The sequence below is a fragment of the Eupeodes corollae genome, chromosome 3 (genome assembly GCF_945859685.1).
Source record: "Eupeodes corollae chromosome 3, idEupCoro1.1, whole genome shotgun sequence".
Classification (NCBI taxonomy): domain Eukaryota; kingdom Metazoa; phylum Arthropoda; class Insecta; order Diptera; family Syrphidae; genus Eupeodes; species Eupeodes corollae.
In genome coordinates this window covers 126,166,991-126,191,979 of record NC_079149.1, presented here as the reverse complement: position 1 = coordinate 126,191,979, position 24,989 = coordinate 126,166,991, and the positions used below count along the sequence as shown (strand labels likewise).

Genomic DNA, 24,989 nt, shown 5'->3' with positions numbered 1-24,989 from the left:
TCAGTTTGTCGAGCTGTCAATTTTAAAAACTGTCTGATTTATCTGCATACTAATTTTCAAAAACATTTTCATTTATTTCTAAGTATAATCATCGCATTCTCTTTATTCTAGTCAGACCATTTACTATCGACTCATCGCGACTTTATTCAATTAAAAAATAATTAGACCAAAATGTCTTGAATGTGTTCTTAAAAAAGTTGCTTTACTGTCAGATTTGCATTGAACTTTGCTTTTGGAAAAGTTAGAAGCTTCCTTTGAGTAAAAAAGTTGGCATTTCTGCGGAATAATAAAACAAAAACCAAAATGAATTATAACTAAATATTTGTGTAAATAGATTTAGTACCAGTAATTTGTTGTAACTTTTAAGGAATATCTAATATAACCCTTATTTGTACAGTAACTTTAAGCCTTAATGTAAATATTTATACCTAATATATTTTTAAAAAACTAAAACTTAACATTAATATATTTTAACAAACAAATTTAAACCAAATAAACAAACAAAACACTAACATTTTATAACAAACAAAAAAAAAGAAAACAAACAAAAATTATATATTAGTTTTATCAACCAATAATAGAAACAAATAATCACATCCGCAGCCACCCGCAACTGTACACAAGATTCGGACTGCAGTGAAACGCTCCAGTGTATCAAGGGCATTTGTGGTGACCCCTGTACAACTGGTTGTGGTGAATCTGCAATCTGTTCGGTGAAAGCACATAGGGTTTATTCGTGTAAATGTCCACAGAATTTAACTGGTGATGCACACGTTAAATGTGTTGAAATCCAACAAACCACCGATAGTTTAAGTAGTGTTAATGGTACAGAACAGACCGAGACAACGGTAGGTACAGACATGAGTGGGGCGGTTGAATTGACAACAATGACATACGTGACAAGTAATGACACAGAAATGAGAACAAAGGTAACAGAAATCACGGCGCTAGATACAGAAAAAGAAACCTCGATGACAACAACAGAAACATCAATGTCAACGCAAACGTCAAGTGAACAAAATTTAACCGAAGTAACACAATCCGACGTTAGCATTCACAGTACAAAAATGTTTCCAGAAGAAGGGACTACTCAAAAAACTGGAGAAGAGGAAACCTCAGAGCAAACGAGAATTTCATACCCAGAAACGGAAAGTACAGAAAGAGTCCCTTCAATAAGAACAACGATGACTCCGGGTACTGAGACTACTTATCCAACTGGTGGAGAGCTCACCTCAGAGCAAACAACAACTTCACACACTGGAACACAAAGTACCGTCAGAGTTCCTTCCATTGGTACAACAATTACTTCAGGTACTGGAATAACTGAAACCGTTTTCCCAACTGATCGAGAACTCACCTCAGAACAAACAACAAATCCACAACATGGAACGCAAAGTACCGTCAGAGTTCCTTCCATTGGTACAACAATTACTCCGGGAACTGGAATAACTGAAACCGTTTTTTCGACAGATCGAGAACTCACCTCAGAACAAACAACAACTCCACATCCTGGAACGCAAAGTACCGTCAAAGTTTCTTCCATTGGTGCAACGATGACTCCAGGAACTGGAATAACTGAAACCGTTTTCCCAACTGATAGAGAACTCACTTCAGAACAAACAACAACTCCATACTCTGGTACGCAAAGTACAGTTAGAGTTACTCCCATTGGTACAACAATTACTCCGGGTACTGAGACCAAGTATCCAACAGGTGGAGAACTGACCTCAGAACAAACAACAACTCCACACACTGGAACGCAAAGTACCGTTCGAGTTCCTTCCATTGGTACAACAATGACTCCAGGAACTGGAATAACTGAAACCGTTTTCCCAACTGATCAAGAACTCACCTCAGAACAAACAACAACTCCACACCCTGGAACGCAAAGTACCGTAAGAGTTACTCACATTGGTACAACAATGACTCCAGGAACTGGAATAACTGAAACCGTTTTTCCAACTGATCGAGGACTTACCTCAGAACAAACAACACCTATATACTCTGGTACGCAAAGTACAGTCAGAGTTACTCCCATTGGTACAACAATAACTCCGAGTACGTATGCCATGTATCCAACTGGTGGAGAGCTCACCTCAGAACATACAACAACCCCACACACTGGAACTGATCGAGAGTTCACCTCAGAACAAATAACAACTCCACAACCTGGTACGCAAAATACCGTCAGAGTTCCTTCCATTGGTACAACAATGACTCCGGGTACTGGAATAACTGAAACCGTTTTTCCGACTGATCGAGAAATCACCTCAGAACAAACAACAACTCCACAACCTGGAACGCAAAGTACCGTCAGAGTTCCTTCCATTGGTACAACGATGACTCCAGGCACTGGAATAACTGAAACCGTTTTTCCGACTGATCGAGAATTCACCTCAGAACAAACAACACCTCCATACTCTGGTACGCAAAGTACCGTCAGAGTTCCTTCCATTGGTACAACAATGACTGCAGGAACTGGAATAACTGAAACCGTTTTTTCGACAGATCGAGACCTCACCTCAGAACAAACAACAACTCCACATCCTGGAACGCAAAGTACCGTCAAAGTTTCTTCCATTGGTGCAACGATGACTCCAGGAACTGGAATAACTGAAACCGTTTTCCCAACTGATCGAGAACTCACTTCAGAACAAACAACAACTCCATACTCTGGTACGCAAAGTACAGTTAGAGTAACTCCCATTGGTACAACAATTACTCCGGGTACTGAGACCAAGTATCCAACAGGTGGAGAACTGACCTCAGAACAAACAACAACTCCACACACTGGAACGCAAAGTACCGTCCGAGTTCCTTCCATTGGTACAACAAAGACTCCAGGAACTGGAATAACTGAAACCGTTTTCCCAACTGATCGAGCACTCACCTCAGAACAAACAACAACTCCACACCCTGGAACGCAAAGTATAGTCAGAGTTCCTTCCATTGGTACAACGATGACTCCAGGCACTGGAATAACTGAAACCGTTTTTCCGACTGATCGAGAATTCACCTCAGAACAAACAACAACTGCACACCCTGGAACGCAAAGTACCGTCAGAGTTCCTTCCATTGGTACAACAATGACTCCAGGAACTGGAATAACTGAAACCGTTTTTTCGACAGATCGAGAACTCTCCTCAGAACAAACAACAACTCCAAATCCTGGAACGCAAAGTACCGTCAAAGTTTCTTCCATTGGTGCAACGATGACTCCAGGAACTGGAATAACTGAAACCGTTTTCCCAACTGATCGAGAACTCACTTCAGAACAAACAACAACTCCATACTCTGGTACGCAAAGTACAGTTAGAGTTACTCCCATTGGTACAACAATTACTCCGGGTACTGAGACCAAGTATCCAACAGGTGGAGAACTGACCTCAGAACAAACAACAACTCCACGCACTGGAACGCAAAGTTCCGTTCGAGTTCCTTCCATTGGTACAACAATGACTCCAGGAACTGGAATAACTGAAACCGTTTTCCCAACTGATCAAGAACTCACCTCAGAACAAACAACAACTCAACACCCTGGAACGCAAAGTACCGTAAGAGTTACTCCCATTGGTACAACAATGACTCCAGGAACTGGAATAACTGAAACCGTTTTTCCAACTGATCGAGGACTTACCTCAGATCAAACAACACCTATATACTCTGGTACGCAAAGTACAGTCAGAGTTACTCCCATTGGTACAACAATAACTCCGAGTACGGATGCCATGTATCCAACTGGTGGAGAGCTTACCTCAGAACATACAACAACCCCACACACTGGAACTGATCGAGAGTTCACCTCAGAACAAACAACAACTCCACAACCTGGTACGCAAAATACCGTCAGAGTTCCTTCCATTGGTACAACAATGACTCCGGGTACTGGAATAACTGTAACCGTTTTTCCGACTGATCGAGAAATCACCTCAGAACAAACAACAACTCCACAACCTGGAACGCAAAGTACCGTCAGAGTTCCTTCCATTGGTACAACGATGACTCCAGGCACTGGAATAACTGAAACCGTTTTTCCGACTGATCGAGAATTCACCTCAGAACAAACAACACCTCCATACTCTGGTACGCAAAGTACCGTCAGAGTTCCTTCCATTGGTACAACAATGACTGCAGGAACTGGAATAACTGAAACCGTTTTTTCGACAGATAGAGACCTCACCTCAGAACAAACAACAACTCCACATCCTGGAACGCAAAGTACCGTCAAAGTTTCTTCCATTGGTGCAACGATGACTACAGGAACTGGAATAACTGAAACCGTTTTCCCAACTGATCGAGAACTCACTTCAGAACAAACAACAACTCCATACTCTGGTACGCAAAGTACAGTCAGAGTTACTCCAACTGGTACAACAATGACTCCAGGAACTGGAATAACTGAAACCGTTTTCCCAACTGATCGAGAACTCACTTCAGAACAAACAACAACTCCACAACCTGGAACGCAAAGTACAGTTAGAGTTACTCCCATTGGTACAACAATTACTCCGGGAACTGAGACCAAGTATCCAACAGATGGAGAACTGACCTCAGAACAAACAACAACTCCACACACTGGAACTCAAAGTACCGTCCGAGTTCCTGCCATTGGTACAACAATGACTCCAGGAACTGGAATAACTGAAACCGTTTTCCCAACTGATCAAGAACTCACCTCAGAACAAACAACAACTCCACACCCTGGAATGCAGAGTACCGTAAGAGTTACTCCCATTGGTACAACAATGACTCCAGGAACTGGAATAACTGAAACCGTTTTCCCAACTGATCAAGAACTCACCTCAGAACAAACAACAACTCCACACCCTGGAACGCAGAGTACCGTAAGAGTTACTCCAATTGGTACAACAATGACTCCAGGAACTGGAATAACTGAAACCGTTTTCCCAACTGATCGAGAACTCACTTCAGAACAAACAACAACTCCATACTCTGGTACGCAAAGTACCGTCAGAGTTCCTTCCATTGGTACAACAATGACTCCAGGAACTGGAATAACTGAAACCGTTTTTTCGACAGATCGAGACCTCACCTCAGAACAAACAACAACTCCACATCCTGGAACGCAAAGTACCGTCAAAGTTTCTTCCATTGGTGCAACGATGACTCCAGGAACTGGAATAACTGAAACCGTTTTCCCAACTGATCGAGAACTCACTTCAGAACAAACAACAACTCCATACTCTGGTACGCAAAGTACAGTTAGAGTTACTCCCATTGGTACAACAATTACTCCGGGTACTGAGACCAAGTATCCAACAGGTGGAGAACTGACCTCAGAACAAACAACAACTCCACACACTGGAACGCAAAGTACCTTCAGAGTTCCTTCCATTGGTACAACAATGACTCCAGGAACTGGAATAACTGAAACCATTTTCCCAACTGATCAAGAACTCACCTCAGAACAAACAACAACTCCACACCCTGGAACGCAAAGTACCGTAAGAGTTACTCCCATTGGTACAACAATGACACCAGGAACTGGAATAACTGAAACCGTTTTTCCAACTGATCGAGGACTTACCTCAGAACAAACAACACCTATATACTCTGGTACGCAAAGTACAGTCAGAGTTACTCCCATTGGTACAACAATAACTCCGAGTACGGATGCCATGTATCCAACTGGTGGAGAGCTCACCTCAGAACATACAACAACCCCACACACTGGAACTGATCGAGAGTTCACCTCAGAACAAACAACAACTCCACAACCTGGTACGCAAAATACCGTCAGAGTTCCTTCCATTGGTACAACAATGACTCCGGGTACTGGAATAACTGAAACCGTTTTTCCGACTGATCGAGAAATCACCTCAGAACAAACAACAACTCCACAACCTGGAACGCAAAGTACCGTCAGAGTTCCTTCCATTGGTACAACGATGACTCCAGGCACTGGAATAACTGAAACCGTTTTTCCGACTGATCGAGAATTCACCTCAGAACAAACAACACCTCCATACTCTGGTACGCAAAGTACCGTCAGAGTTCCTTCCATTGGTACAACAATGACTGCAGGAACTGGAATAACTGAAACCGTTTTTTCGACAGATCGAGACCTCACCTCAGAACAAACAACAACTCCACATCCTGGAACGCAAAGTACCGTCAAAGTTTCTTCCATTGGTGCAACGATGACTCCAGGAACTGGAATAACTGAAACCGTTTTCCCAACTGATCGAGAACTCACTTCAGAACAAACAACAACTCCATACTCTGGTACGCAAAGTACAGTTAGAGTTACTCCCATTGGTACAACAATTACTCCGGGTACTGAGACCAAGTATCCAACAGGTGGAGAACTGACCTCAGAACAAACAACAACTCCACACACTGGAACGCAAAGTACCGTCCGAGTTCCTTCCATTGGTACAACAAAGACTCCAGGAACTGGAATAACTGAAACCGTTTTCCCAACTGATCGAGCACTCACCTCAGAACAAACAACAACTCCACACCCTGGAACGCAGAGTACCGTAAGAGTTACTCCCATTGGTACAACAATGACTCCAGGAACTGGAATAACTGAAACCGTTTTTCCGACTGATCGAGAATTCACCTCAGAACAAACAACAACTGCACACCCTGGAACGCAAAGTACCGTAAGAGTTCCTTCCATTGGTACAACAATGACTCCAGGAACTAGAATAACTGAAACCGTTTTTTCGACAGATCGAGAACTCACCTCAGAACAAACAACAACTCCACATCCTGGAACGCAAAGTACCGTCAAAGTTTCTTCCATTGGTGCAACGATGACTCCAGGAACTGGAATAACTGAAACCGTTTTCCCAACTGATCGAGAACTCACTTCAGAACAAACAACAACTCCATACTTTGGTACGCAAAGTACAGTTAGAGTTACTCCCATTGGTACAACAATTACTCCGGGTACTGAGACCAAGTATCCAACAGGTGGAGAACTGAGCTCAGAACAAACAACAACTCCACACACTGGAACGCAAAGTACCGTAAGAGTTACTCCCATTGGTACAACAATGACTCTAGAAACTGGAATAACTGAAACCGTTTTTCCAACTGATCGAGGACTAACCTCAGAACAAACAACACCTATATACTCTGGTACGCAAAGTACAGTCAGAGTTACTCCCATTGGTACAACAATAACTCCGAGTACGGATTCCATGTATCCAACTGGTGGAGAGCTCACCTCAGAACATACAACAACTCCACACACTGGAACTGATCGAGAGTTCACCTCAGAACAAACAACAACTCCACAACCTGGTACGCAAAATACCGTCCGAGTTCCTTCCATTGGTACAACAATGACTCCGGGTACTGGAATAACTGAAACCGTTTTTCCGACTGATCGAGAAATCACCTCAGAACAAACAACAACTCCACAACCTGGAACGCAAAGTACCGTCAGAGTTCCTTCTATTGGTACAACGATGACTCCAGGCACTGGAATAACTGAAACCGTTTTTCCGACTGATCGAGAATTCACCTCAGAACAAACAACACCTCCATACTCTGGTACGCAAAGTACCGTCAGAGTTCCTTCCATTGGTACAACAATGACTCCAGGAACTGGAATAACTGAAACCGTTTTTTCGACAGATCGAGAACTCACCTCAGAACAAACAACAACTCCACATCCTGAAACGCAAAGTACCGTCAAAGTTTCTTCCATTGGTGCAACGATGACTCCAGGAACTGGAATAACTGAAACCGTTTTCCCAACTGATCGAGAACTCACTTCAGAACAAACAACAACTCCACACACTGGAACGCAAAGTACCTTCAGAGTTCCTTCCATTGGTACAACAATGACTCCAGGAAATGGAATAACTGAAACCATTTTCAAAACTGATCAAGAACTCACCTCAGAACAAACAACAACTCCACACCCTGGAACGCAAAGTACCGTAAGAGTTACTCCCATTGGTACAACAATGACTCTAGGAACTGTAATAACTGAAACCGTTTTTCCAACTGATCGAGGACTTACCTCAGAACAAACAACACCTATATACTCTGGTACGCAAAGTACAGTCAGAGTTCCTTCCATTGGTACAACAATGACTCCGGGTACTGGAATAACTGAAACCGTTTTTCCGACTGATCGAGAAATCACCTCAGAACAAACAACAACTCCACAACCTGGAACGCAAAGTACCGTCAGAGTTCCTTCCATTGGTACAACAATGAATCCAGGCACTGGAATAACTGAAACCGTTTTTCCGACTGATCGAGAATTCACCTCAGAACAAACAACACCTCCATACTCTGGTACGCAAAGTACAGTCAGAGTTATTTCCATTGGTACAACAATAACTCCCAGTACTGATGCCATGTATCCAACTGGTGGAGAACTCACCTCAGAACATACAACAACTCCACACACTGGAACTGATCGAAAGTTCACCTCAAAACAAACAACAACTCCACACTCTGGTACGCAAAGTACCGTCAGAGTTCCTTCCATTGGTACAACGATGACTCCAGGCACTGGAATAACTGAAACCGTTTTTCCGACTGATCGAGAATTCACCTCAGAACAAACAACACCTCCATACTCTGGTGCGCAAAGTACCGTCAGAGTTCCTTCCATTGGTACAACAATGATTGCAGGAACTGGAATAACTGAAACCGTTTTTTCGACAGATGGAGACCTCACCTCAAACCAAACAACAACTCCACATCCTGGAACGCAAAGTACCGATAAAGTTTCTTCCATTGGTGCAACGATGACTCCAGGAACTGAAATAACTGAAACCGTTTTCCCAACTGATCGAGAACTCACTTCAGAACAAACAACAACTCCATACTCTGGTACGCAAAGTACAGTCAGAGATACTCCCATTGGTACAACAATTACTCCGGGAACTGAGACCAAGTATCCAACAGGTGGAGAACTGACCTCAGAACAAACAACAACTCCACACACTGGAACGCAAAGTACCGTCCGAGTTCCTTTCATTGGTACAACAATGACTCCAGGAACTAGAATAACTGAAACCGTTTTCCCAACTGATCAAGAACTCACCTCAGAACAAACAACAACTCCACAACCTGGTACGCGAAATACCGTCAGAGTTCCTTCCATTGGTACAACAATGACTCCGGGTACTGGAATAACTGAAACCGTTTTTCCGACTGATCGAGAAATCACCTCAGAACAAACAACAACTCTACAACCTGCAACGCAAAGTACCGTCAGAGTTCCTTCCATTGGTACAACAATGACTCCAGGCACTGGAATAACTGAAACCGTTTTTCCGACTGATCGAGAATTCACCTCAGAACAAACAACACCTCCATACTCTGGTACGCAAAGTACCGTCAGAGTTCCTTCCATTGGTACAACAATGACTGCAGGAACTGGAATAACTGAAACCGTTTTTTCGACAGATCGAGACCTCACCTCAGAACAAACAACAATTCCACATCCTGGAACGCAAAGTACCGTCAAAGTTTCTTCCATTGGTGCAACGATGACTCCAGGAACTGGAATAACTGAAACCGTTTTCCCAACTGATCGAGAACTCACTTCAGAACAAACAACAACTCCATACTCTGGTACGCAAAGTACAGTCAGAGTTACTCCCATTGGTACAACAATTACTCCGGGAACTGAGACCAAGTATCCAACAGGTGGAGAACTGACCTCAGAACAAACAACAACTCCAAACACTGGAACGCAAAGTACCGTCCGAGTTCCTTTCATTGGTACAACAATGACTCCAGGAACTAGAATAACTGAAACCGTTTTCCCAACTGATCAAGAACTCACCTCAGAACAAACAACAACTCCACAACCTGGTACGCGAAATACCGTCAGAGTTCCTTCCATTGGTACAACAATGACTCCGGGTACTGGAATAACTGAAACCGTTTTTCCGACTGATCGAGAAATCACCTCAGAACAAACAACAACTCTACAACCTGGAACGCAAAGTACCGTCAGAGTTCCTTCCATTGGTACAACAATGACTCCAGGCACTGGAATAACTGAAACCGTTTTTCCGACTGATCGAGAATTCACCTCAGAACAAACAACACCTCCATACTCTGGTACGCAAAGTACCGTCAGAGTTCCTTCCATTGGTACAACAATGACTGCAGGAACTGGAATAACTGAAACCGTTTTTTCGACAGATCGAGACCTCACCTCAGAACAAACAACAATTCCACATCCTGGAACGCAAAGTACCGTCAAAGTTTCTTCCATTGGTGCAACGATGACTCCAGGAACTGGAATAACTGAAACCGTTTTCCCAACTGATCGAGTACTCACTTCAGAACAAACAACAACTCCATACTCTGGTACGCAAAGTACAGTCAGAGTTACTCCCATTGGTACAACAATTACTCCGGGAACTGAGACCAAGTATCCAACAGGTGGAGAACTGACCTCAGAACAAACAACAACTCCAAACACTGGAACGCAAAGTACCGTCCGAGTTCCTTTCATTGGTACAACAATGACTCCAGGAACTGGAATAACTGAAACCGTTTTCCCAACTGATCAAGAACTCACCTCAGAACAAACAACAACTCCACACTCTGGAACGCAGAGTACCGTAAGAGTTACTCCCATTGGTACAACAATGACTCCAGGAACTGGAATAACTGAAACCGTTTTTCCAACTGATCGAGGATTTACCTCAGAACAAACAACACTTATATACTCTGGTACGCAAAGTACAGTCAGAGTTATTCCCATTGGTACAACAATAACTCCGAGTACCGATGCCAGGTATCCAATTGGTGGAGAGCTCACCTCAGAACATACAACCACTCCATACACTGGAACTGATCGAGAGTTCACCTCAGAACAAACAACAACTACACAACCTGGTACGCAAAATACCGTCAGAGTTCCTTCCATTGGTACAACAATGACTCCGGGTACTGGAATAACTGAAACCGTTTTTCCAACTGATCGAGAATTCACCTCAGAACAAACAACAACTCCATACTCTGGAACGCAAAGTACCGTCAGAGTTTCTTCCATTGGTACAACGATGACTCCAGAAACTGGGGTAACTGAAACCGTTTTCCCAACTGATCAAGAACTCACCTCAGAACAAACAACAACTCCACACCCTGGAACGCAAAGTACCGTCAGAATTTCTTCCGTTGGTACAAAGATGACTCCAGGAACTGGAATAACTGAAACCGTTTTCCCAACTGATCGAGAACTCACCTCAGAACAAACAACAACTCCATACTCTGGTACGCAAAGTACAGTCACTGTTACTCCCATTGGTACAGTAACTACTCCGGGTACTGAGACCATGTATCCAACTGGTGGAGAGCTCACCTCGGAACAAACAACAACTCCACACCCTGGAACGAAAAGTACCGTCAGAGTTACTCCCATTGGTACAACAATTACTCCGGGTACTGAGACCATGTATCCAACTGGTGGAGAGCTCACCTCAGAACAAACAACAACTCCACACCCTGGAACGCAAAGTACCGTCAGAGTTCCTTCCATTGGTACAACAACTACTTCGGGTACTGGAATAACTGAAACCGTTTTCCCAACTGATCGAGAACACACCTCAGAACAAACAACAACTCCGTACTCTGGTACGCAAAGTACAGTCAGTTTTACTACAATTGGTACAATAACTACTCCGGGTACTGAGACAATGTACCCAACTGGTGGAGAGCTCACCTCAGAACAAACAACAACTCCACACCCTGGAACGCAAAGTACCGTCGGAGTTCCTTCCATTGGTACAACAACTACTTCGGGTACTGGAATAACTGAAACCGTTTTCCCAACTGATCGAGAACACACCTCAGAACAAACAACAACTCCACACCCTGGAACGAAAAGTACCGTCAGTTTTACTCCCATTGGTACAGCAATTACTCCGGGTACTGAGACCATGTATCCAACTGGTGGAGAACTCACCTCCGAACAAACAACAACTCCACACCCTGGAACGCAAAGTACCGTCAGAGTTACTAGCATTGGTACAACGATGACTCCAGGAACTGGAATAACTGAAACCGTTTTCCCAACTGATCGAGAACTCACCTCAGAACAAACAACAACTATACACCCTGGAACACAAAGTACAGTCAAAGTTACTCCCATAGGTACAACAATTACTCCGGGTACTGAGACCATGTATCCAACTGGTGGAGAGCTCACCTCAGAGCAAACAACAACTCCACACCCTGGAACGCAAAGTACCGTCAGAAATATTTCCATTGGTACAACAATTACTATGGGTACTGAGACTATATATCCAACTGGTGGAGAGCTCACCTCAGAACATACAACAACTTCACACCCTGGAACGCAAAGTACCGTCAGAGTTGCTTCCATTGGGTTAACGATGAGTCCGGGAACTGAAGTAACTGAAACCGTTTTACAAACTGATCGAGAATTCATCTCAGAACAAACAACAACTCCATACTCTGGTACGCAAAGTACCGTCAGAGTTACTCCCATTGGAACAACAATAACTTCAGGTACTGGAATAACTGAAACCGTTTTCCCAACTGATCGAGAACTCACCTCAAAACAAACAACAACTCCACACCCTGGAACGCAAAGTACCGTCAGAGTTACTCGCATTGGTACAACGATGACTCCAGGAACTGGAATAACTGAAACCGTTTTCCCAACTGATCGAGAACTCACCTCAGTACAAACAAGAACTCCACACCCTGGAACGCAAAGTACCGTCAGAGTTATTCCCATTGGTACAACAATAACTATGGGTACTGAGACTATATATCCAACTGGTGTAGAGCTCACCTCAGAACATACAACAACTCCACACCCTGGAACGAAAAGTACCGTCAGAGTTACTCCCATTGGAACAACAATTACTCCAGGTACTGAGACCATGTATCCGACTGATCAAGAGCTCACTTCAAAACAAACAACTACTCCTCACCCTGGAACGCAAAGTACCTCAGAACAAACAACAACTCCACACCCTGGAACGCAAAGTACCGTCAAAGTTCCTTCCATTGGTACAACAATTACTTCGGGGGCTGGAATAACTGAAACCGTTTTCACAACTGATCGAGAACTCACCTCAGAACAAACAACAACTCCACACCCTGGAACGCAAAGTACCGTCAAAGTTCCTTCCATTGGTACAACAAATACTTCAGGTACTGGAATAACTGAAACCGTTTTTTCAACAGATCGAGACCTCACCTCAGAACAAACAACAACTCCACACCCTGGAACAAAAAGTACCGTCAGAGTTACTCCCATTGGAACAACAATGACTCCGGGTACTGAGACCATGTATCCAACTGGTGGAGAGCTTACCTCAGAACAAACTACAACTCCCCACACTGGAACGCAAAGTACCGTCAGAGTTTCTTCCATTGGTACAACGATGACTCCAGGAACTGGAATAACTGAAACCGTTTTCCCAACTGATCGAGAACTCACCTCAGAACAAACAACAACTCCACGCAATGGAACGCATAGTACCGTCAGAGTTCCTTCCATTGGTACAACAATTACTTCAGGTACTGGAATAACTGAAACCGTTTTTTCGACAGATCGAGACCTCACCTCCGAACAAACAACAACTCCACACCCTGGAACGAAAAGTACCGTCAGAGTTACTCCCATTGGAACAACGATGACTCCGGGTACTGAGACCATGTATCCAACTGGTGGAGAGCTTACCTCAGAACAAACAACAACTCCACACCCTGGAACGCAAAGTACCGTCAGAGTTACTCCCATTGGAACAACAATTACTTCGGGTACTAACACCATGTATCCAACGGGTGGAGAGCTCACTTCAGAACAAACAACAACTTCATACGCTGGAACGCAAAGTACCGTCAGAGTTGCATCCATTGGTACAACGATGACTCCGGGAACTGGAGTAACTGAAACCGTTTTTCCAACTGATCGAGAACTCACCTCAGAACAAACAACACCTCCATACTCTGGTACGCAAAGTACAGGCAGAGTTACTCCCATTGGTACAACAATTACGCCGGGTCCTGAGACCATGTATCCAACTGGTGGAGAGCTCACCTCAGAACAAATAACAACTCCACACCCTATAACGCAAAGTACCGTCAGAGTTCCTTCCATTGGTACAACAATTACTATGGGTACTGAGACTATATATCCAACTGGTATAGAGCTCACCTCAGAACATACAACAACTCCACACCCTGGAACGAAAAGTAATGTCAGAGTTACTCCCATTGGAACAACAATGACTCCGGGTACTGAGACCATGTATCCAACTGGTGGAGAGCTCACCTCAGAACAAACAACAACTCCACAGCCTGGAACGCAAAGTACCATCACAGTTCCTTCCATTGGTACAACGATGACTAGTGGAACTGAAATTACTGAAACCGTTTTCCCAACTGATCAAGAACTCACCACAGAACAAACAAGAACTCCACACCCTGGAACGCAAAGTACCGTCAGAGTTCCTTCCATTGGTACAACAATTACTTCAGGTACTGGAATAACTGAAACCGTTTTTTCGACAGATCGGGACCTTACCTCAGAACAAACAACAACTCCACCCACTGGAACGCAAAGTACCGTCAGAGTTTCTTCCATTGGTACAACGATGACTCCAGGAACTGGAACAACTGAAACCGTTTTCCCAACTGATCGAGAACTCACCTCAGAACAAACAACAACTCCATACTCTGGTACGCAAAGCACAGTCAGTTTTACTCCCATTGGTACAGCAATTACTCCGGGTCCTGAGACCATGTATCCAACTGGTGGAGAGCTCACCTCAGAACAAATAACAACTCCACACCCTGGAACGCAAAGTACCGTCAGAGTTCCTTCTATTGGTACAACAATTACTTTGGGTACTGAGGCTATATATCCAACTGGTGGAGAGCTCACCTCAGAACATACAACAACTCCACACCCTGGAACGAAAAGTACCCTCAGAGTTTCTTCCATTGGTACAACGATGACTCCGGGAACTGTAGTAACTGAAACCGTTTTCCCAACTGATAGAGAACTCACCTCAGAACAAACAACAACTCCACACTCTGATACGCAAAGTACAGTCAGAGTTCCTTCCGTTGGTACAACAATTACTTCGGGTACTGGAATAACTGAAACCGTTTTTTCGACAGATCGAGACCTCACCTCAGAACAAACAACAACTGCACACCCTGGAACGCAAAGTACCGTCAGAGTTCCTTCCATTGGTACAACAATTACTTCAGGTACTGGAATAACTGAAACCGTTTTTTCGACAGATCGAGACCTCACTTCAAAACAAACAACAACTCCCCACACTGGAATGCAAAGTACCGTCAGAGTTTCTTCCATTGGTACAACGATGACTCCAGGAACAAGAATAACTGAAACCGTTTTCCCAACTGATCGAGAACTAACCTCAGAACAAACAACAATTCCACACCCTGGTACGCAAAGTACCGTCAGAGTTCCTTCCATTGGTACAACAATTACTTCAGGTACTGGAATAACTGAAACCGTTTTTTCGACAGATCGAGACCTCACCTCAGAACAAACAACAACTCCACACCCTGGAACGCAAAGTACCGTCAGAGTTTCTTCTATTGGTACTACGAAAACTATAGGAACTGGAGTAACTGAAACCGTTTTCCCAACTGATCGAGAACTCACCTCAGAACAAACAACAACTCCATACTTTGGTACGCAAAGTTCAGTCAGTTTGACTGCCATTGGTACAACAATTACTCCGGGTACTGAGACCATGTATCCAACTGGTGGAGAGTTCACCTCAGAACATACAACAACTACACACCCTGGAACGAAAAGTACCGTCAGAGTTACTCCCATTGGAACAACAATTACTCCGGGTACTGAGACCATGTATCCAACGGGTGGAGAGCTCACCTCAGAACAAACAACAACTTCACACCCTGGAACGCAAAGTACCGTCAGAGTTGCTTCCATTGGTACAACAATTACTATGCTTACTGAGACTGTTGGAGAATTCACCTCAGAACAAACAACAACTCCACAGCCTGGAACGCAAAGTACCGTCAGAGTTCCTTTCATTGGTACAACAATTACTATGGGTACTGAGACTTTCTCTCCAACTGGTGGAGAGCTCACTTCAGAACAAACAACAACTACGCATCAAGGAACGCAAAGTACAGTAAGAGTTCCTTCCATTAGTACAACAATTACTCCTGGTACTGACATAACTGAGACCGTTTACACATCTCGTAGCGAGATCACTTCTGCACCGAAAACAACTACCTACGCATATTTTGATATGGAGAATGCAACAGTTTCAACCAAAATGTTAGCAGAAAATATGACAAGCGAATCAATCGAAATTATTACTCTTTCGACTACAATAAGCCTTGACTCTACCACTAAATCTGAAGATATTCATCCTCCAACAACGGAGAAATCTACCAGTAATACATTTTTTTCTACCGAAGTGCCATTTATTACTTATCAAACAACTGTATTACCGACTGACAAAACTGACATTATAACTGTACTACCTCATTCAACAACCCAAGATACTCATTATAGTAATCATACTTCGAACACCTGCACCAGTGACTTTGAGTGTGCAGACTTCCAAATATGCCTCCGTTCTGTTTGTTCTGACCCATGCTTTGTTTACACACTTTGTTCCCAATTGAACTTTCACGTATGTAGAACCTTAAACCATACGGCTATGTGCTTTTGCAACTCAGATGCAGATGTGAATACGCCAGACTGTCACGTGATACCAGGTAAACCATCCTCCTTAAAAAAAATCAAAAATGAATTTCGGAATGTTGCAAGCAAGCAAATGGAATGTTGCAAGTTAAGACTCATGTGAGTGCGTAAGAAATGCACTTAAACTGCAACTTACGTCCGCAGAGCCTTTAAAAATATCTGTCTCTCTTTTTTACGGTACCGGTGCAAATACATAGAACGCAGAAAGGTTTAAACAATTATTTGCGCGTCCTGTTTTTTGTACTTTCCTTCTTTGTCTCTCTCTCTCGTTATCTGTCCTTTCCTAGTTCATTGTTACCTTATCCCTTTCTATCATTTACCTCAATTTTTGTTTCCCTCATCATTTTTGAGCCATTTCTACATTTAAACATACGGCTCATGTGAATGCACCATTTGTTCGTATTTTTTTCGTTAAGTGGAACCAAATCCATAATGTTTCGTTAAGTTCGTTTACCAAAATGGCTTCCCATCGAAAAAACAAAAGCTTTTTGCTCACAGTTTCGAGTGATGAGTTGACATATTTTTATGCATGAGTTTTATGTTACCGCTATTTTAATGTTTCACATTATAATCTGTCAAACTTGACAGCTGCTCATGTACGTGAAATTGATATTCATCGCAGTTCTAGAAAATATTTATTGTTTCGAATATTCGCATGTTGTTCCGAAGGCTATACATCCAAAGTCCTTCAAATTTGTTTACCGGGGGGAATGAAGACAAAATATGTTTGTTTACTTTTTTCTTTTATATTGGTTGTTGTATATATTTTGTAAAATAGTTTTTGATACAAACAATGTTTGTAAATATTTGTAAGGTGATGGTGGTTTTATTGGCTTTATAATTTATGTTAAATATAGAACTACTATTTTATACCGCTTGCATGTGTATATGTTGTGCTGAGCTGTTTCAAATTTGTATTTATTTAAAAAATGTTTGATGTTCTATTTCAGAAAGAAAAATAAGTTATTTGAAAGAAAATAAACAGCTGCTTAGCGAAACTTTTAACTTTCGTAAAGCTTTTATACTTAACGAATAATTGAAATTTTACAGAAATCGGTTGCACTTCAAGCAATGAATGCCCTTCGCAAAGAGCTTGCGTCAATGCATTGTGCGTGGATCCCTGCTCGTATGCAAATCCGTGCGCAAAAGATCAAGAATGTCAAGTTAAACAACACCATCCTGTTTGTGTCAAAGGTAAGTTCTACAGTTAGTCATACAACCAGCAGATTTGAAATGTATTGATCTGTCATAATAAACGTCAATCTTTAATTTAAAACTGACATATTATGTTTGACATTTTGTGTTATAGTATGTGAATGTCAACGAAATTCGGACTGTCGAGGTGACGCACAATGCGATGGATGTCATTGTTTACAACGTAAGTATATTATATAAAAGAATCTATTTTCTGACAGTTAAAAATCAAGTGTCAAAATCTCCAAAGTTTATTTATTCTATTTGTAATAAAAATAAATAAATAGATTAACCTAAACCCTTTTTTCCTAAAATAACAGCACGCGAATCAGGTTGTGAACATTGCCCATATGGAACTACATGCGATCCAACAACTGGTGCTTGCATCAAAGGTAAGTGTCAGAAAATATCCAACAAGTAGATATTATTTAAAGATTTAAAAATGTAAATATTAATGTTTAAACAAAAATTAACGTCGCACATGAATTTTTTTGCACCAAGAATATTGTAATCTATAACAATTTAACCAAAAGTCCAAAAAAATTAATTAAATAATAATTAGCGACTATAGATTCCCACCTAAGAGTTCTCTACCTTAGCCTAAGAAACCTCAAGCTTTGGTGGAGTATCTCAAAATTTTGTTGTTGAACTTGTATATATTAAAATTTGTTTCTGTTTTATTTAAAAAAAAAACACCAATTTAATAATGTAAATAATCTTTAGCAAATATAACAACCACTACCACTTCTACTACCAATTTAACTGAAGTAACAAGTACTACTGCCACTGATACTACCACCATAACCTATGACACTACCCTTAAAACGGTTCTTATCGATAAAACTAACCTAACTCCTGAGTCAACAACACCAACAATGTCACCGACAACGACAAGTATCGGCTATTCCGAAGATCACACAATTTCATCTACGATCCTGTCGGTAGATGAGGAACCTTCAACAACGCTAAGTCCAATCACTACAACAAAACCATCAACAACATTAAAAACCAAAACTCCAACTACCACCGGTACAGTTCGATTTGAAGATACAACGACAGAAATGTCAAGTACTGAGTATCCACAAATAAGTTCACTGACCACAACAGAGGGAGCTATAACGACGATTAAAAATGTGACAACTACGACGACGGGTGTTCCAACAGAATCAGATGTGGATAGTAGCACGAAGACTGGGCCTACTAAGACCTATCGCATTGGTGAGAATAACATAACTGGCACTGTTTACACTACCACCGAGAGTAGTTTTGACCGATCTAGCTCAACGTTATCTACCGAATCAACAAGAGGAGAAGATGATTTGACAGGAACTGTAAGTAGTTCCACTGTCACAGTAGATTCCACAACACAGGAAAAGAAGGATACTACTACAACTGAAAAATTTGTTGAAACAACAACACTGCCAGTTGATTCAACAACTGTAAGCAAAGTCAAAACCACATTGTCACCAACAACAAGTTCAACAACAGAAATTGAAACAACTATTGTGGAAGAAAGAACTGAGACATCACCTCCTGTTGTTTTCACATCACAACCAGCAACTGTTACTACTAGCTCAGGTTCCACATCACCAATAACAGAACCCACAACTGTCACTTCTGATGACAGAGCAACAACAACAACACAAACTCTATCATCAGTCTCTGGTCAAACTGTTTTCGTAGAAAATACAAAACGACCATCAACTCGTGGTGATACTTCACTTGAAGTTGACTTTGATAACTTCACCACAATAGTCTTTCAGAATCTCACCACAACAGAAAAATACGATACAACTTTGCCGGTGATAGTTGACGATACCACGCCCCTTAGCAAAACTACACTTGGCGAGGGCATAGACATTGTCACAACATCACCAGCTAAACCATTCACAGGTGGAGAGACACGATCAACTGGTGGTATTGAAGACACCGAATCACCAACAGTACCAACATTTTACCCCATTTCTACAACTACATCATCAACAGAAGATAATTTAACACCAACAACAATTGTTGTTGATGATGGTTTGATTGGAAAGAGTGCTAAATGTGTCAACAATTCAAATTGTGGAACTAAGGAACTCTGCGTAGCGGGTCGTTGTCGTGTCAAGTGTCAAGATTCGCAAACTGATGATGATAATATTGATTGTGTTACAGGTATAACATTAATATTTATTAACCTTGTTTTTTTTGGTATTCATTATTTATAATTCACACCTAGTATTTGAAATAATTAGCATTGGTTGTACATATTTTGTAATTTTTAAATAATTTTTTATAAAACTAATGCATTAACAATCTGGAAATTGTTTAGATTCATAATGATACAATACACAGAAGTCACTGCAATTATGAGTGGATGGTAGGTGGAACTTATCTCAATGATAAGTACTACAATCCAAAACAAACACCTAAACGGCAGCGTTAGAATATAATTTGCTTAAAAACGCACTTTTTGAAACCTTAAGAAATTTATTTTCTAAGCAAGATGCTCCGTCATGGAATGAAAAAATATAATTTCACAATAGTTTTCACTTGTGGAACGTAATGTTCCCTTGCCATATGATTTGAGTGCAGAACAATTTTTAAACTATTTAACAGTTGAATTCTGAGTAAAAACCAAATATTTTAACTCTCTATTGTCATGGAACACAGAAAACATTATTTCAAAATGATTTCCACTTGTGGAACTTAACGTTTCCTTGTACATTTTAATACTTCTCCATAGTAAACCGTGACACAAGAGCTTTAAAAATTGTAACTTTGTCACCCATTTCATTCATTCAAGCGGTAAAACAGAGAAGACATAGTTTCGCTATGTGGAACGTAATTTTTCCTTTAAAATTTTGTATATTTACGCTGCCCTTTTACTGTAAATGATATTTTTCGAAGTACAATTCTGTAGAATTTATTGCTCTTTAATTGTAAATGCATTCCAAAAACTCTCCAAAGCTATTGTCAATTATTCTTTCACACCCAAATCCACAATAGAATTTTTTTTCAAATCCTTAACAATTTTGTACAAATACTGCTCCTTAAAAAAATTATAACTTTGATTTTTATTGTGTAAATAGAACACGTTTAATATTATTTCATCAAAAATCATTTAAATATATGTTTAATTAACTAATTGTTAACTAATATATTAAAATAATTCTAACCCCCCTAAAATCATCGCATACAGAATCGCCTGGCAATGCAAAAAGACGCGAACAATGTCAATCGAATAACGATTGTATTGATACCGAGGCATGTTATATGGGTTTATGTCAAAATCCTTGTGAATTTGCTGAAGTTTGTGCACCAACTGCCAAGTGTGTTGCAAAAATGCATCGACCCATATGTTCGTAGCCCTAAGGAACATGAAGGAAATCCAACAATCAAATGTACACCAATGGGATCAAGTAAGAAACTAACCGTTTTTAACCTTTAACCTTTAACATTTTAACTCTTCAAACCCAACAAAACGCAACAACCTCTTGAGGGTCACAGCTTTTGTACATATAGAAGAGTTATGTACAATACACCAAGTGTTGTTGCTTCTTCTTCATTTATGAATTTTGAGTCTTAGTCCTTTAAAAACGTATTCTTGAAAGCACTGTTTTTGAACTTATTGTCTTATACACGAAAAATATTTTCTCTCTACTTTTCTTTACCGCACCATCACCACCAACTTTGTTCCAAATAATGTACCTTAACAGTTGAATGCACCCGCAACGAAGATTGTGGCATCACGGAGGCATGCATCGGCGAGAAATGCCAACATCCTTGTGATGTGCATAATCCTTGTGCCTTTAATGCGATCTGTATAAACACAAATCATGGCTCCGATTGCAGTTGTGAAGATGGCTACCAGGGTAACGGTTTCATTGGATGTCAACCAGGTTTGTAACACGCCAAGTACCTCAGGGTACATAGCAAGGACCTCACTTGATTTGTGTATCTACTTTTGTTTTTTTTTTTTCCTCCTCACGTCACCTGTACATATCAATCACCACTATCCACACACATTTCATAAACCCTCTAGCTCAAGACGTGAAGTCGGTTTGTCAGTACAATGAAGATTGTCCACCGGATAAGCTTTGCGATCGATTGAATCGTAGATGCGTCAAATCCATGCATGGAGGACTCTTGCGGAGAGAACGCCGAATGTATTCCAGCGAACCATGGAATCGAGTGTCACTGCTTTAGTGGATTCGTTGGAAACGCCTATGTGGAGTGTCAAAGAGTTCAAGGCTGCCGATCAGATTCCGAGTGCGACTCGAATGAAGCTTGCGTAAATGGAAAATGTTCATCGCCTTGCAGATGTGGTTTGAACGCCCTCTGTGATGTTGTCAATCATCAAGGAGTATGTAAATGTCCACCAGGATACGGCGGAAATCCAGAAATAAGCTGCAATCCTCCGACCAATCCATGCGAACCAAATCCATGTGGAGTAAATGCCTTATGTGAGCTTGACCGAGGTAGCCCAATCTGTTTCTGTCCTAAGGGTTTGACCGGAAATCCTTTCAAGAATTGCAGTAAGTATTTAAATTTCTCTTCCCAGTTCGAGATATTTATGAAATTTTCTTTTAGTTCCTGAAGGTGATGAATGTTCACCAAACCCATGTGGACCAAACAGTGGATGTCGTGTTGTATCGAACTCGCCAATTTGTTTCTGCTTACCCGAATACGAAGGTCAACCACCAAACGTGCCATGTGAATTACCTACCAATCCATGTGATCCATCACCTTGTGGGCCAAATACGCAGTGTACGATTCTGAGTAACGGATTCTCGAAGTGCACATGTCTACCGAACTACGTCGAAAGTCCAAATACCATCCGCGGATGTGTAGCGCCAGTCAATCCATGCGATCCAAATCCATGTGGACAAGGGGCAGTCTGTGACTCCGGACGTGATCCGGTTTGCTTCTGTCCAGACAACAAGGTTGGAAATCCGTTCAAACTTTGTCAAGAACCAGCTGTGACCGTTGAATTATGCCGCCCTGGACCGTGTGGAAGGAATGCTGATTGTTATATCGTTGGAAATAGGGAGCAATGCTATTGTAGTCCGGGATACGTTGGTGATCCATACGGGGGATGTCGCGAGCCACCTCGAAGTGCTTGTGAGCCAAATCCATGCGGACCAAATGCCTTATGTTCGACGCAAGGGCCCAATGAACGAGTTTGTAGCTGTCCTCAAGGCTTAGTAGGAGATCCAACAAGTCCAGAAGGATGTCAACGATATGAATGCCAAGTTGATAGCGATTGTGCCAACGATAAGGCTTGTATGGGCTTCAAATGCTACGACCCATGTCCTGGGGCTTGTGGTGTACAAGCCAATTGCCGTGTGGAAGAACATCATCCAGTTTGCACATGCAATCCAGGTTTGACTGGAAATCCAGGAATACGTTGCTTCAGCATGGATTCACCAAAGACATCGAGTAAGAATCCATGCCAGCCCAGCCCATGTGGACTTAATACAGAGTGCAAGGTAATGAACAATCGTGCTGTTTGCTCATGCCTGCCGGAATATCTCGGAGATCCACAGAGTGGATGTCGACCAGAATGTGTAATCAATTCAGATTGTGGACCAACAAATGCTTGTATTAACAGAAAGTGCGTAGACCCATGTGCGGCAAGTGTATGTGGAATTAACGCTTTGTGTAAGGTCATCCAGCACACACCAACTTGTGCATGTATCGACGGTTATGTTGGAGATTCGTTCTTGCAATGTATTCCAGTCTACAAGAATGTGACTCGGGATCCTTGCAATCCATCGCCATGCGGACCAAGTGACATCTGTTCGGTCTATGGAGATGGAGTTGCATTATGTGACCCATGTTTCGGACCAGACGCTATTCACAACCCACGTTGTCGCCCAGAATGTTTATCAAACTCAGATTGTCCATTTGATAGGGCTTGTGTGAATCAAAACTGCTTGGATCCATGTCCAGGATCTTGTGGTCATAACGCAGTCTGCTACGTCTATGAACACAGGCCAGTTTGTTCCTGCCCACAGGGTCTTTTCGGAAACCCCTACGAGCACTGCTCAGCCCCATCACCAGTTCATCCAACAAAGGAGGAAACCTGCAACACCGTTAGATGTGGTGCCAACGCCGATTGTAAACGAGGCAAAGGAGGTTTAGTTTGTGTTTGTAAGAAGGGATACTTTGGCGATGCCCTTGTTGGCTGCCGCCCTGAGTGTGTTCTTAACTCCGACTGTTCTATGGATAAATCATGTGTCAACACTCGTTGTGTAGACTCCTGCGTTGGAGTTTGTGGACTTCATGCAGACTGCCATGTTGTAAACCATTCTCCGGTGTGTATTTGCCAAGAAGGTTATGCCGGTGATGCTTTTACTGCTTGCCATCCATTCTACCTGCCACCAGCTGATAAAAAGACTCCTGGAAATCCTTGTGAACCATCACCTTGTGGACCAAACAGCCGTTGCTTTACCACACCAGAAGGCTATGCAGCCTGTTCGTGTCTACCAGGATACAGAGGGGCACCACCAGTTTGCCAGGCAGAATGTGTTGTTAGCTCGGAATGTGCTCTCAACAAGGCCTGCATCAATCAAAAGTGTACTGATCCATGTCCGGGAACTTGTGGAATTGGAGCTCGTTGTGAAGTCCTAAATCACAACCCAGTTTGCGGCTGTGAACCAGGCTTTGAAGGCGATCCATTTGTATCATGTTCACGAATTCCAGCCCCAACTGATGTCGGACCAACGAAGCGTCCCACAAATCCATGTTTGCCATCACCTTGCGGACCAAATTCAATCTGTCAAGTGAAACAAGGTCGTCCAGTTTGCTCATGTGTTGCTAACTACGTTGGAAGCCCACCATACTGCCGACCAGAATGCTCACTTAACAGCGAATGTCCTTTGGACAAGGCTTGTATTCAAGAGAAATGTCAAAATCCATGCGAAAACTCATGTGGACTTAATGCTCGCTGTACCGTGATTTCACACTCCGCTCATTGCAGTTGTGACGAAGGTTATGAAGGTGATGCATTTGTAGGTTGTTCACCAATTCCAGAAAGTAAGCTAAAAATCGATTTTGCGTACTCCTTGGTACTTATTAACATTTCTTTTTT

The 24,989-nt window shown here is 42.1% G+C and overlaps 1 protein-coding gene across 1 annotated transcript in view; it reads left to right on the top strand.

Moving 5' to 3' along the window:
• The window catches only part of LOC129949052 (uncharacterized), a 176,961-nt gene that overhangs the window by 105,612 nt on the left and 46,360 nt on the right, over positions 1 to 24,989 (top strand). The window contains 10 exon segments of the mRNA XM_056060263.1: positions 17,768 to 17,911; positions 18,027 to 18,095; positions 18,232 to 18,303; positions 18,635 to 20,068; positions 21,096 to 21,259; positions 21,261 to 21,315; positions 21,613 to 21,795; positions 21,939 to 22,021; positions 22,023 to 22,431; positions 22,487 to 24,934. Of these exon segments, the coding sequence (XP_055916238.1) occupies positions 17,768 to 17,911; positions 18,027 to 18,095; positions 18,232 to 18,303; positions 18,635 to 20,068; positions 21,096 to 21,259; positions 21,261 to 21,315; positions 21,613 to 21,795; positions 21,939 to 22,021; positions 22,023 to 22,431; positions 22,487 to 24,934 (5,061 nt within the window).